At 40.1% G+C, this 14284-nt stretch overlaps 1 protein-coding gene across 7 annotated transcripts in view; it reads left to right on the top strand.

Moving 5' to 3' along the window:
- OSBPL9 (oxysterol binding protein like 9) overlaps positions 1-14284 on the top strand; it is a 175388-nt gene that overhangs the window by 97574 nt on the left and 63530 nt on the right. For 4 of the 7 annotated variants that reach the window (XM_089684471.1, XM_089684472.1, XM_089684475.1 and 1 more), the window contains 2 exons: positions 752-847; positions 10568-10615. In XM_089684471.1, the coding sequence (XP_089540597.1) occupies positions 752-847; positions 10568-10615 (144 nt within the window). Of the gene's footprint in view, positions 1-751; positions 848-4853; positions 4950-10567; positions 10616-14284 lie in introns of those variants that run through there. The other 3 variants (XM_089684473.1, XM_089684474.1, XM_089684477.1) reach the window with 2 other exon arrangements.

Consider the following 14284-nt stretch of genomic DNA (forward strand, 5'->3'; position numbering starts at 1 on the left):
TATTAATGTGCTTTGATACAGCACTTTGGGAACATCCGACTTCTTTTGCAATTACCTTTTGAGGCTTTCCCTCCTTATGGAGGGTGTCAATGATGGTTTTCTGCACAACTGTCAGGTCAGCAGTCTTTCCCATGATTGTGATTCCTACTGAACCAGACTGAGAGACCATTTAAAGGCTCAGGAACCCTTTGCAGGTGTTATGGCTTAATTAGCTGATTAGAGTGGGACACTTTGAGCCAAGAATATTGCACCTTTTCACAATATTCTCATTTTCTGAGATTGTGGATTTGGGGTTTTCACGAGCTGTAAGCTATAATCATCACAATTATGACAAATCACGGCTTGAACTATCTTGCTTTGCATGTAATGAGTCTATCACATATATTAGTTTCACCTTTTAAGTTGCATTACTGAAATAAATGAACTTTTGCACGATATTCTATTCTAATTTTTCGGGTTTCACTTGTGTGTGTATGTATGTGTGTATATATATATATATATATATATATATATATATATATGTGTGTGTATGTTTATATATATATATATTTGAGTGTTAATTGTACAGAAGTGTGTTTTAATGTATCCAGTATGAACATTGCCCTCTATGAAACAGAAGAAAGAAATGTCTGCAGTTAATGTGCCTGTCTGGTCTTTTACGATCTGTGTAGACAGGTTTCAGATACACGCATGCCAGCGGTCATGTGCCACTGTACAGGCCTTGCTTTATTGGTGTGGTTTTATTTTTCAGGGTGTGGACTCTGGGTTTGTTCCAAGTGTTCAGGATTTTGATAAGAAGCTTGCCGAGTCAGATGCTTATCTCCAGATCTTAATTGACCAGATAAAGGTATGTCCAACACTCTTGATTACTCCATTCACTTTTTGTTTTTCTTTTTCTGTGTTTGTCTGAAGTGTTAGAGAGATATAATTGTGCAAGGTGTGATAAGACAGATTTCACCACTTTTCGGAGGGGTTGGATTAAGGCCAGTATCTGCCAGTTCAATAGAAACCGGCCAACATTAGGCCTGTGTGTACACCAGCCTGTCTGACTCATGCTGGCCGAATGGACATGCTGGAAAAGCAGCATCCAGTTGGCATCTGATCAGTGATGGCAGCCAGTGCCCCCCCAACACGCACGCGCACACACACACACATATGTACGTGCGGACACACACATATATGCAATCCAAAAGAACAAACGAAACCAGCGCTCAAATCTTCATGTAGACTAGAAGGAATTCTGAATGTAAACATTGACTTGCAGCCCTTCAGAGATCAGGAAATCTAGGTACTGGTAAACAAAAGCAAACAAGGGTGCACTCTCATCGTGCATTACCGTGGTACACCACGTATTTATTAAAAAAAAGTATTCGGTATATACTCAAAAACCAGAAGGAAATAAAAACAGAGCAGGTAGTCCGTAAAGACAGTCCAATGGAATAATGCGCCCTTGATGAGATCGGCTAACGCGTTACGGGAGACAAACGCCCTTTAACTCTGAAGAAGGGAGTTCGTCTCCCGAAACATGTTAGCCTATCCCATCAAGGGTGCATTATTCCATTGGATTGTCTTTACGGACTACCTGCTCTGTTTTTATTTCCTTTTGGTTTGTGAGTATATACCTAATACTTTTTTTTAAAATAAATACGTGGTGTACCACGGTAATGCATGATGAGAGTGCACCCTTGTTTGCTTTTGTTAACACACACATATATGCACGTGCACACACACATATACACACATACGCACACTTTCATTGGAGAGATCAGTGTGCTGCTGTTCTCCTCTCCCAGTCCTTATGCAGCTGAGAACAGAGGGAATGTGATCTCTTATAAACAAAATGGGGGGAAAAACTGTCTATAATGTGTGTTTTTTTTTTTTTTTTTTTTTAAATATATCTATACACAAATCTTTTTGCCTTTCATTTCTAATTTAAACTGAATGGGTTGTTTTACAAGGTGAGGATTTACATATACTTTAACATAATAAGGTTGCTAGTTTAGACATGTAAAAAGCACTTAATGTAAGCAGTCATTTTTAAATATTTCTATGTTCTGCTATGTGAATAGGGGAATACGTATAAATTATAAAGTAGAGGTGTTCTCCTACTTCAGCTGCAAAAGTGAAAGTACATTTTACTTCTTTGTGACTTGGCCCACCTGTAAGGATGGGTTCCCATACGGTATGTGTAGGTCAGAAACACGTACATAATTGCATGTTCCTGACCTGCAGGCAAAATGTGTGCTTTTTAGCAGACATGCAAGGATGCCATTAATTCTTGACAACACCCCCACACATTGTTAAAAGTGGGCAAAGGGTTGGGGACTTGTTTCCCAGCTGGGCTGCTGTACCCGCAGTGTGAGTGTGCAGATGTGCTTGCACAAGTGTGAACCTAAAGTAAAAGGACATGAGGAGGCTGCATTTCAGAAAACATTCTGGGTTTGTGTGTGTTTGTATACAAGCTGAACTCCATGCAACCCAGTTCCTGCAATCACATGTAAAGCAAAGCTCATATTGGGAGAGGAAGAAGCAGCAGAAGTAGCCAGTCAGTTGTGCAGCAATGCTTATGTGCTACTAAATAGCATGTTAACCGGAGAAGAGAACAGAACAATGAAGAGATGAGCTGTTTGGTCTACTGTTTCTGCTTTCACTGTCTAGTTGCAGGGTGAAGGTGGGAAGGAGAACTGCAAATGAACTGAACATCTAGCCGAGAAATTTCAGGGCCCCACCTCTGCTTAGCCGAGGTATCCTGAGCTGTGCTGTGGAGCAGAGCTGTATACATCTCAGGACTGGATGGATAGAAATACAAAATTCTTAGGCATGTAAAACAATTCTCATATTTACATATTTCATCTGTGTTTTTAGTGGTATGCCGGGCGTTCTGCTTTAACTGTGAATATAAAAATATTGAATAGCAAGGGATTTTCGAGGAACTCTAAAATTCATAAATCCAGAAATGTAAAAAAAAATAAATGCCCACTCCGTTTCTCATGAACTCCAGCAGTTTTGCCAAGCAAAAACCTTGGGAAACTATGGGAGAATGGAGGGGCATTCTCCAGTTTATCCATTTTTTATCTGTGTTTTGCCACACTTGAAAGAATATCGTATGTACTCTCCAGCGCCTCAGGATATGCACAGCCAAAAGGGAAGCCAAGGGTACCAGGACAGCGACAACCAAAGGAAATGCTTCAGGGGTGCAGCCCTCCTCAGATGGGGAAATCAGCCACTGGATAGAGAGAAAACAGGTGGCGCACATATCTAGTGCATTATCCAAGGTTTATTGTAGGAGTGAAAGAATAATAAAAACATACTCGCAGACGAAGCATGTATCTAAAAAGCATAGAAAAATGACAATGGCCACAATGGCAGGCAAGGTGTTCTCACTGTCAGTGCGGTCAAATGGCTGACGCACTGGCATCAACAGCAAGGCTCCTACTTTCCATTCATCATACATCTGCATCAGAGGCTGGTCATCAGCTCTGAAGACAGGGATTCGTCCCCTTTTTTTTGATAGGGAAGAGGTATTAGAACACCTGTTAGATTTTTATTGCTGTCTGTGTCCCCGTTGGGGAGATTCAACCTCTCTGTTTGTTCTGTTTACCGTTATCGAAAGTGAAACTAAATGAAAATCCCAAATTTTGGGCTGTCCCCAAAAAACTAATGGAGGGAAATTTCCAATGGGAACACTAGTTCTGGAGACCTGGCGGTCCCCAAGGTATTCCCTTCATTTTCAGGGATTTCCTCTCATTTCTTGTTTTGGCTATTGAAGTGAAGGGAAATCTCCCCAATGGGACACAGATGGCAAAAAATAAACTGATAGGGGTTGTAATCCTCCCTTACTCTATCCAAAATAGAAAAAAAAAAAGTTTTGCCTATAGTTCTTCTTTAAATATATTCCTCAATATAGCCAAAGGATATAAGTCTGCTTTGGGTCCACTAAATGCCTTTCCAAACCCAGATATTACCTTGTTAATATAGCTGTGACATCATCACTGTGCTGTACATTGCCTGTACAGAGAGCAAAGCTGTTGGAAGGATTCAGCAGATCCACCTACTGCAGAAGAGCAGTCACTATGCACAAGGAGAGAGGGACCAGCAGTGACCGGTCTTTATTACTGGAATCTGTAGCACTTTAAAGGCTAAGTTCACCTTTAGGATCATGGTACATGTTACACCCATATTTAGAGTGTAACAAGCTCCTATACACCCACCACCGGCCGCCATCACTCCCCGCTCTGTGACAGTGGGCGGGGGATCTTCTCCCCACAACCGCATGCAGAAATGCTGGAAAGCATCTGGACTGCATTTCTATGATGTGATCGGCCCTAAGGTGTTGATTTACTAAAACTTTAGATTACAAAATCTGGTGCAGCATGCATGGTAGCCAATCAGTTTCTAACTTCAACTTGTTCAAGTAAGCTTTGATAATAAAATCTGGAAGCTGATTGGTTCCTATGTACAGCTGCACCAGATTTTGCACTCTCCAGTTTTAGTAAATCAACCCCTTGCAGTCAGGCTACACATGAATTTGAATAGCACATGATCTGCATAACTTTGATGCCAACCACTGTTGGCCCTGTCCTATTCACTGGCACCTTTGATCTCTTAGCAGAGGCAAACATTCATTGTACTGTTTTTATTCTATGAGGACATTACAGTGACAGACACACAAACACTCACAATTTTCTGACGTAGGCTACACCTTGGCTTTGACCGCATGAAACACTGCAATTCAGTTTCTGTTTACATCACAAGGTCAGATTACAGGTGTATTTGGAGAGGCTTACTGACGGCAAATCAGAACAATAAGTGCAGAGCACTGAACACTTGTGCAATTTCCTCAGTGCAGCAATTAGTCTTTATTGGGGTTGTTAAAGCTGGATGCCGCAGCTGGAGGTAATGAACTGTGCTGGATTCTGAGGCCTTGGCTGTGTCTCTATTAAAACAAGGTGAGTTTCTGCTTTACATTTTAGTGGTGGATAAATAGAGCGTATTGCTATAGTTTTTTTTTAATGTATATGAATTGTATGTCGGTTAAAGCAGGCCTGTGATCTAGTAGTAACCCTAAGGCTCCATGCATACGGGGTGTTTTAATAACACTGGTAACGTTAGCTGAGTAAAGTCACATTAAAAACATGTTTCTAAGCATTTTTTAGAGATTTTTGCATTAACATTTAGCTATGTTTTTCCGTGTTTTCGTTTTTTAGCATTTTTTAGCGTTATTTGATGAAAGAGTAGGCTTTTTTTTTTTTTTTTTTTGCTCACAAAGTGCAAAAACACTGGTTTGCCGCGTTTTTTTCAGCGTTGGGTCATTTTTACAGCTAAGAAACTCCTCTAGAGACCCAGTAGTTCTGGGTTTTTTTTCTAGCCAAAAAACGTCTCAGACAAAAAATGCTGATTACAGTCTGTGTGCATGGACACATAGGATACCATGTTTGGGGGGTTTACTGACTGTAGAAAGTAATGCTGATTACAGTCTGTGTGCATGGACACATAGGATAACATGCTGGGGGGGTTTACTGACTGTAGAAAGTAATGCTGATTACAGTCTGTGTGCATGGACACATAGGATACCATGTTTGGGGGGTTTACTGACTGTAGAAAGTAATGCTGATTACAGTCTGTGTGCATGGACACATAGGATACCATGTTTGGGGGGTTTACTGACTGTAGAAAGTAATGCTGATTACAGTCTGTGTGCATGGACACATAGGATACCATGTTTGGGGGGTTTACTGACTGTAGAAAGTAATGCTGATTACAGTCTGTGTGCATGGACACATAGGATAACCTGTTTGGGGGGTTTACTGACTGTAGAAAGTAATGCTGATTACAGTCTGTGTGCATGGACACATAGGATAACATGCTGGGGGGGTTTACTGGCTGTAGAAAAAAATGGCAAAAGCCAAAAACGGCAGCTTTAAAAATGTCCAGTGTGCATGAGGACTAATGATGTGGAGAAAGTGGTCAGGTGAACTACAGGTGAAGGAGTGTAGCTTCCAGGTGTATTTTAGTAATGTCTGGTGAAGCCATTCTCAGCCAGGCTTCTGTTGTTAACCGTAGGGTTCCTCCAGAGGTTGCTAGGGGTTCCTTGAGCTGTGGCTGTGGACATCCCATTTAAGGGTACCTAGATATCTGTGGGGCCAAAACCATTTGAGAAAGCCAGTGGCACAAGACCAATGATCTTTTATCTGTTTGTAAAGGGTGGTATTCTGACCATGATTGTAAGGGGGGCATTCTTCATATTGGCCAAAAATTGTTTAGTAGGGGCTCCCCTTGACCTGAAAATGATTTCAAGAGTTCCTCTTGTGTGAAAATGTTGAGAAAGGCTAGTCTGGTGTAACAGCAACTGAATGACCATGCTTGATTCTGTGACCCCCAGGAATTCCTATTGTTTGGCACGGTCAGGGACGAGAACATTTGGCTCATCCGTCTTTTGCTTAAGCTGGGTATACGCAAGTAGATTTTCAAATGAACGTTCATACAAATATTTATTTGAAAATTCCCGGTATTTTTGACGGCTTGATGCATGCCGCTAGAAAGTAGTTCAAAATTTCTTTTGCTTTTAACGTTCAGAGGTGGATTGAATGGACGCTACCAAACAAAAACCACATACACTGTTAGAAATTAGTTCGTTTGAGAAAAATTTTCCATCCTGCTACTCAATTTACTTGTTGCTGTGGATAAAAACAAATGTGAATTAGACCCTGCTAACAAATAGGAAATCAAATGAATGTTCAAATATTTTGACCAATGGGTCTTGTAAACGTGCTGCACCCATTAACCACTTCCAGACCGGACACTTTTACCCCCTTCCTGTCCAGGGCAATTTTCAGTTTTCAGCGCTATCACACTTTGAATGACAATTGCGCGGTCATGCAACACTGTACCCAAATGAATTTTTTACCATTTATTTTTACACAGATAAAGCTTTATTTTGGTGGTATTTATTCACCGCTGGGATTTTTATTTTTTTTGCTATGTAAATGAAAAAGTCCAAAAAGTTTGAAAAAAAAGTGTTTTTTTAAATAAAATTTTGCTAATAAATAATATTTCAACATAAATCTTTTCCAAAATTTATTCCGTTATCTTTTTAGTAAAAAAAAAAAAATCCAAATTAGTTTATAACCAAAAACTATAATTTTTAAACATTTTTTTTTACATTTTTATTTTATTTATTTATTTTTACATACTGTCACCCTAGCAGTACAGTGTCACCATGGTGACACTGTACTACTTGTGGGGGGTGATGAAGATTTTTTTTTTTTTTTTTTACACTGATTGCTTTTACACCCATATAGGATGTAAAAGCAATCATTTCTCTTTCTGTCTGCATTCTTGCACTCATTGAGAACTACTGAGTGAGCTGTGATTGGTCACAGCTTGTCACATGGTACAAGGCTGTTGTGAATAGCCTTGTACCATGTGACCTCTGTGATCGTTCAGATTTCACACGTAGTAAGCAATGATGTCACAAGTGACATCTTGCTTACTACTTTGCATGTGATCACTGATTGGCCAATCAGTGATCACATGATCGGGACCTCGTACAGAGGTCCTGTCCGACGATCGGTGTTTCACCGGATCGCGGTGCTGCGCTCTCCCAGGGAGCGCGCACAAGCAGGGTGTGGGGAGGCTGTTTATAGACGGCCACCTGACCCTGCACTGCCACCGTCCGGCCGTTTATATGCAACGGCCGGTCGGGAAGTGGTTAAAAAAAAAATCAAAAAATTTTGTCCGAAAATCTACTAGTGTTTACCCAGTCTGTGACCAGTGCTCGAAATGTTTCACTGAAAATCGGTGCAGAAACATTTTAACTTTGGTTTGTATCGTCCATAAAACCAAATATCCTGAACTTTAAAAGTGTATGTTTAATTTAGAGTAGAGAAGGTGGGACCCTTTTGCCAACTTCTTGTAGTTGTCTGTGTTCCCGCTGGAGGAATTTTTCCACTTTGGTGACCATTGTCAGAGAAACAAGAGTTTTGAGCAATTATCAGAGCAAGAAGGGAAAAGCAAGTTCTATTACAATGATACAAAATGAGTATTCCAATAATTCTGATGAGATTTCCTTTTTATACCTGTTGCATCTCAGGATGTGAATGGAAATGACAGATAGCGGCACATATGTTTATAGGGTTTCTAACCCTTCTATACTCTACAACTTTTTTGGCTTTATGTACACTTTAATTGATTTATTGACAGCAGACATTGGGAAAGATGTTTGCCGTACTGGCCAATGTAAACTGTAAAATAACCAAGAAATGAATGCTTTTGAACATATTTTATTTTTCTGTAGAGCGAACTTGTCAGCCATCTCAAACAATAGCAATCAGGCTTAGTATATTGGCACATCAGGGGTCACTTGCAATTAGATTCTGTTTTTCTGGGGCCTCTGAGGTTGTTAAATGGCTCAGGTGTGTTATTTCAGGGCTGGCATACAGTGTTTCCATTAGGATTTTGTGGTCCGAGCCTCAAGCTGCAAGTACTTGATGGCTTCAGAGATGATAAAAAAAACATGCAATGCACATCTGCAGTTTATGGCATTTACCAATTTTATTTTTTAGTTTCAAATACCCTACAAGTACAAATAAAATACTAGATCTGCCAGAAACGCACTTGGCCCTTCTCAAATGGACTAACAAGACAACATTTTTGTAGACACGGTGGTGTTGGTGTCAGCCTTGCCAGCTGTCTTTTGCTGAACTAATCCATGTCGCTGATTTTCCTCCAAAGTATAAGCAATATTTGACTTGTAGTTTTTTTAAGCTGGGTATACACAAAAGGGTTGATTTATGAAAACTAGAGTGCAAAATCTGGTGCAACTCTGCATAGAAAAACAATCAGCTTTCAGGTTTTTGTCAAAACATAATTGAACAAGTTGAAGTTAGAAGCTGATTGGCTACCATGCACAGCTGCACAGGATTTTGCACTCTCCAGTTTTAGTAAATCAACTCTATAGGTTTTTCATTCAACCAGCTGGTTGAATGAAACAACTCACAGATCCCTGCGTCCATGCAAGTGATGTTGATGCAGAGATCTCCCCCACTGTGTTGTGGTATTCTGACATCAGGGATCAGAATACACAGCCATTGGCTGCAGTGGCTGATTGAATGCTGGTTTTCCAGCAGGGCTGTTTGTTCATAGAAGCTTCTGTTCAACAGACCAGCTTCCGTCAGACAGCAGTACACACAGAGTGAAATTTGCAAGTTCCTGCTGAACTGGCCAATTTTTTATCATTGCATACCCAGCTGTAGATTGAATAGACTCTCTCTGAGATAAGAGGAAGTTACAGAGGACACAATACAACTTTGACAAGATCAACAGGGTTATCTGCACTTATAAAATAGATATAACAAAATGTGTTTAATGATATGCATTTAACAGGCCAAAATGAGAAATAGCAGAAGCTCGTGGTTGGATTTACATACAACTTAAATGAGCTAAAACCTTTAGTAGGAAGTCGCTCATGAAGTGTGTGTGAGACGTCACTATTTTTATCAGTAAATATATTTATAAAGGTGCTATTGACATGAAATTTTCACCACATGTCGGGAACAGCTCATGCAATTCTAACATACAAAGAAACCCAAACACAAGTTCAGAAATTACGTTATGTGTTCTAAAATGGAATGACACAGGGAAAAAGTATTGAACACGCTAACTGAAATGTATTTAATACTATGTACAAAATCTTTTATTGGTAATGACAGCTTCAAGGTGCTTCCGTATGGAGAAACTAGTCGCATGCGTTGCTCAGGTGTGATTTTTGGCCCATCACACCTGGGGGGGGGGTCTATTTCGTCTTTGTTTTATTGGTTTGTATATGAATCTTTAAAAGTATATTTGACAATATGTAGGAAGATCTTCATAATGGTCTGTGAATGTCTTGTCTGTCTGTGCGGGCTCTCATTGATCCATGTCACGGTAAAATAGTATTAGTCACATTCAACTGGACATGTTCTGTGATGTGAAGATATTTCATTGCTTTTCCAAGCTACTTCTTCATTTCCAATGAGTGTCAAGAACAAACCCCATTTATATTTACACAGGTAGCACAATAAATATAATCATCATGGAATATGTAGATGATGGATGTCCCAGAACAGGATGGGAGGTGTGAATGTTTTGGAACCACCCTATTCTAGTTACAAATTCCAGAACACCAAGGATGGGAATATGAACTAGAAGAGAGTGGTCCTACAACTAATGCGGTGCGATTTCTGTTCAAATCACATCTGGTTTCCCTCACTGCATCATTGTGAACCGGGGCTGGATGATTGCCCTATGACAAAATAATGCTGCAGTGTGAATGATTATCCTTTGTCAAGCAACCAGAGATAATGTGTATTTCTCTGTATGCTTTCTGAAATTCTTGTAACTACACTGGTAAACATAGCACCTCACGTTTTACTGTTTGTTGGAAAACGCTTTGGGCTGCCTTGTTCATTTACTTTTGGTTTTACTGTTTGTCCCAGTGTTTTGTTTGCCTATTGAATTAACCTGCTACACAGGTTTATCTGCCTTTTTTTAATGCTTATTTTTGTTTTCATAACTTGTTGACTCCCAGTTGTTTGATGACAAGATCCAGAACTGCAAAGATGATGAACAGAGAAAGGTTAGTATGTTTGTACCCAACTTATAATTCTTTTTAAACTGTTACTTGATTGTAATGGGTCCTGTGAAATGTGAAAACTAAGTCTAGGTGTAATGGCTGGAATCTGCAAATATTTTAAAGGCGAGAAAAAAACTTGGCTATAGCTTTGCAGGTAGTCACTTCTGTTTTTGGGACTGGAAGATAAAATGTTGTTTTAAAGCTGACGTCCTTCCAAAAGTGATATTACATTTACAGTTGAGTTGGATCACTTAACAGGCTTCCTATGTCTCTTGGATCTCTGTCCCAGCTTTCACCCCCCCTTCTGTGTTCTCAGTAATTTAAAGAAAATAAAGCAGAAGTAAACTTTGTTGGTTGGGTGAACTTTTGCTATAATCTGCAAGTGTGCACACCATTCTTGCAGATTGTCATACACCTACCTCCCCCTGTGCTGTCCTCCATCGATGACAGGTCCTACAGATATCTTATAAATGTCGGGAATGAACTGAGAGTGTACACTTTACGGCACATGCACTTTACAGTGTACATGCCAAAAATGCATTATTGTGAAGGAAAAGTTTTTTTGCATGGGAGGCTTTGCCTGTTACTACTTTCAAAATCTCCAACCTCTTATCAATTTATTTTTATCAATTGAAGGATCTATTTTAATGGCGGCAGCTACAGCAGGTTCCCTAGCTAGGGAACTTGCATACAGAAATCTCGCCGCATATAGAAATCTCAATGGAGAGATTTCTGTATGTGAGTTCCCTAGCTAGGGAACCTGCTGTAAGGGACGTGGTTAAATATTTGCTAGTAGACCTAAACTGTGGAAGCTGTGCCCAAAAAAGGCACACTGATGGCATTATTTTAGTCACCGGTATGGCCAGTTGGCTTTCCCTACTACTGGCATACCATGCCTTGTTTTGGACAGTCTCTTTGTGAAAGCGGCCATCTTGGCAAAGGCGGGTCTTTACCACCTCATATTAAATAAACCCTACTGGTGACTGGTATGGACTGATGTTATGACTTTTAGAAGACAGTTGAGTTAAGGTCCAAATTAGGTCCCAAGCAATGACCAAAAACTGAAATCTTCATCTTGGATGGACGAATCCTTAAAACCTAATTACAGACATTGTTTTTCGGGTGTAGAAAGAGTGGGATTGAGTTCATATTTGTAAGGTTTTAATTTGTCTGTGATTCCATTGAAGATGTTTCCTTTTTTTTTTTTTATCCTTGTTTCCATGCAAAAATGTGCAGACTGCCATAAATCATTTTAGTACGTTCTGTTCTTCCACACACTACTTAGAATGTTTACTGTTTGTTTGTGTCCCCATTGGAAGGATTTTCCACCAACCCATTGTCCTGACAGGAAGTCTGGGAAGACCTCATCCTTAGAGTCAAAGGCAACAATTTAAAAACTGACAGACTCGAGCCCTTCAAATTTTGTCAGAGTTGGGCTTGAAGGATTAAAACTTCCATGACCAAAATGTTAGTGGTTGACACAAATGCTCCAACTCGGTTGTAGAATGGGCTGATGTGTTCTATTTGTATAGGACTAAAGGTCTGCTTTGGAATATTCTGTATTCCTGTGGATTGAACAAAGTGGTAAAGGGCAAGGCTGTGCAAATTCGATCTTTTGAAGAAGGGTCAAATGCAGGCTTGCCATCTTTCCTTAAATTGTTAGCATATTTGCCTTATACCGGGTCTGTGGTTAGATTCATTGTTCACCTTACCTGCCTTTTACCAGCCACAGAACCTGTTAAGTATCAGCAATCAAGAATTCTGTTGCTTGCCACAGGCTGACACTCCTATATTCTGGAAGTGTTGCTCATCTCAGGGGTGAGCAGGCCAGTCCAGGATTTGAGAACGAACATTGCTTCAGGTAATGGTGATCACCAGTCCTGGATTGGAGGTTTGTGCTATGACAGGGAACAGGTGAATCTCTTTAAATTACAACCCCAATCCCAAAAAAGTTGGGAAGCTGTATAAAATGTACATAAAAATGTGTGCAAACATTTGCAAATCTCTTAAACCTATATTTCTTTCACAATAGAAACCATATCAAAAGTTTAAACTGAGAAAATGTACAATCCTACGAAAAAAAATAAGGTAATTTTGAAATAGATGGCAACAGTACATCTCAAAAAAGTTGGTAAAGTAAATGGTACTGACAAAGGAAGAGCTGGAAGAACATTTTGCAACTAATTGGGTTCATTGGCAATAGAACAGTAACATGGAGTGTAGAAAGAGCATCTTAGAGAGAGTCCGTGTCTTAGAAGTAAAGATGGGCAGAGGTTCACCAATATGTGAAAAACTGCATCTAAACATTGTCATACAATTTCAGAATACTGTTCCTTAATGTAAAATTGCAAAGACTTTAAATATATCATCATCTACAGTACATAATACAAGGGACAAGGCTGAAACACAGTAGTGGATGCCTGTGATCTTTGAGCCCTCAGACAGCACTACATTTAAAAACAGGCATGATTCTGTGATGGACATCACTGCATGGGCTAAAGAATAGTTCCAGAAATTTCGGTCTGTAAACACCATTTTCTAGCCCATCTGAAAATGCAAGATAAGCTATATCATGCAAAGAAAAAGCCATAACTGAACATGATCCAGAAATGGCACTGTCTTCTCTGGGCCAAAGCTAATTTAAAATGGTCTGTTGCAAAGTGGAAAACTTTTTTTTGACGAAATGAAATTCTGGTCAGACAAATCAAAATTTGGCAACCATGTGCACCACGTCCTCCATACCGTGAAGAGGAGAGAGAAAATCACACTCATTAACGGTTCTCGGTTCAAGAGCTGCATCTCTCATGGTGTGCATTAGTGCGTGTGGAATGGGCAGCTTGCTCATCTGCAAAGGCACCAGTAATGCTGAAAGGTATATCCAGGTTTTAGAACATATGCTTCCATCCAGGCGACATCTTTTTCAGAGAAGGCCTTGTGTATTCCAGTAGGACAATACTAAACTGCAACTTCTATGATAAAAGCATGGCAGTCCGGGTGCTTAACTGTCCTGCCTGCAGTCTATACCTTTCACCAATTGAAAATATTTGGGACATCTTAAAACAAAAATACAACAAAGAAGACCCAGGACTGTTAAGCAGTTAAAACCCTATATCACGCAAGAATGGGACAACTTTTCTCTCTCCCTAAACGCCAGCAAGTGCTCTCCTCAGTTCCCAGTTGTTTACAGAGTATTGTTAAAGTGGAACTTTATGCAAAATATGAGATGGGTGAACAGGCAGGATTTTTAATGCAGAAGAGATATGCTTTGTCTCCTCTGCTTTAAAGTTTCCTATCTGCCTGTCCACCTCTGTACAGTGAGCTGCGCGCACAGTATGAATTTGGCAATGCCAAAGCTGATGGAACTGCCACACATGTGGGAATGACTTCATCCCCACCCTGCCTGTGAGTGCAGCTGGCAATCTAGACCTGGACGCCCGTCAGTGGCGAGCTCCGCAGTGTCGCGTTGCTGGAGCCAAGGTGAGAATAGTTCTGCTTTAAAAGATGGGAGGCTGCACTGTGGTAAACATGGCCCTGTACCAACTTTTTTGAGACCTGTTGCTGCCATCAATTTCAAAATGCCCTTAAAATGGTAAATGTCAACATTTGACATGTTTTCTATTTGCTGTTGTGAGTAAAATATGGATTTATGAGATTTGCAATCTTCGCATTTTG

Source organism: Staurois parvus, unplaced genomic scaffold (assembly GCF_062004578.1).
Source record: "Staurois parvus isolate SC_StPar_1 unplaced genomic scaffold, SC_StPar_1.0 ptg000347l, whole genome shotgun sequence".
NCBI lineage: Eukaryota > Metazoa > Chordata > Amphibia > Anura > Ranidae > Staurois > Staurois parvus.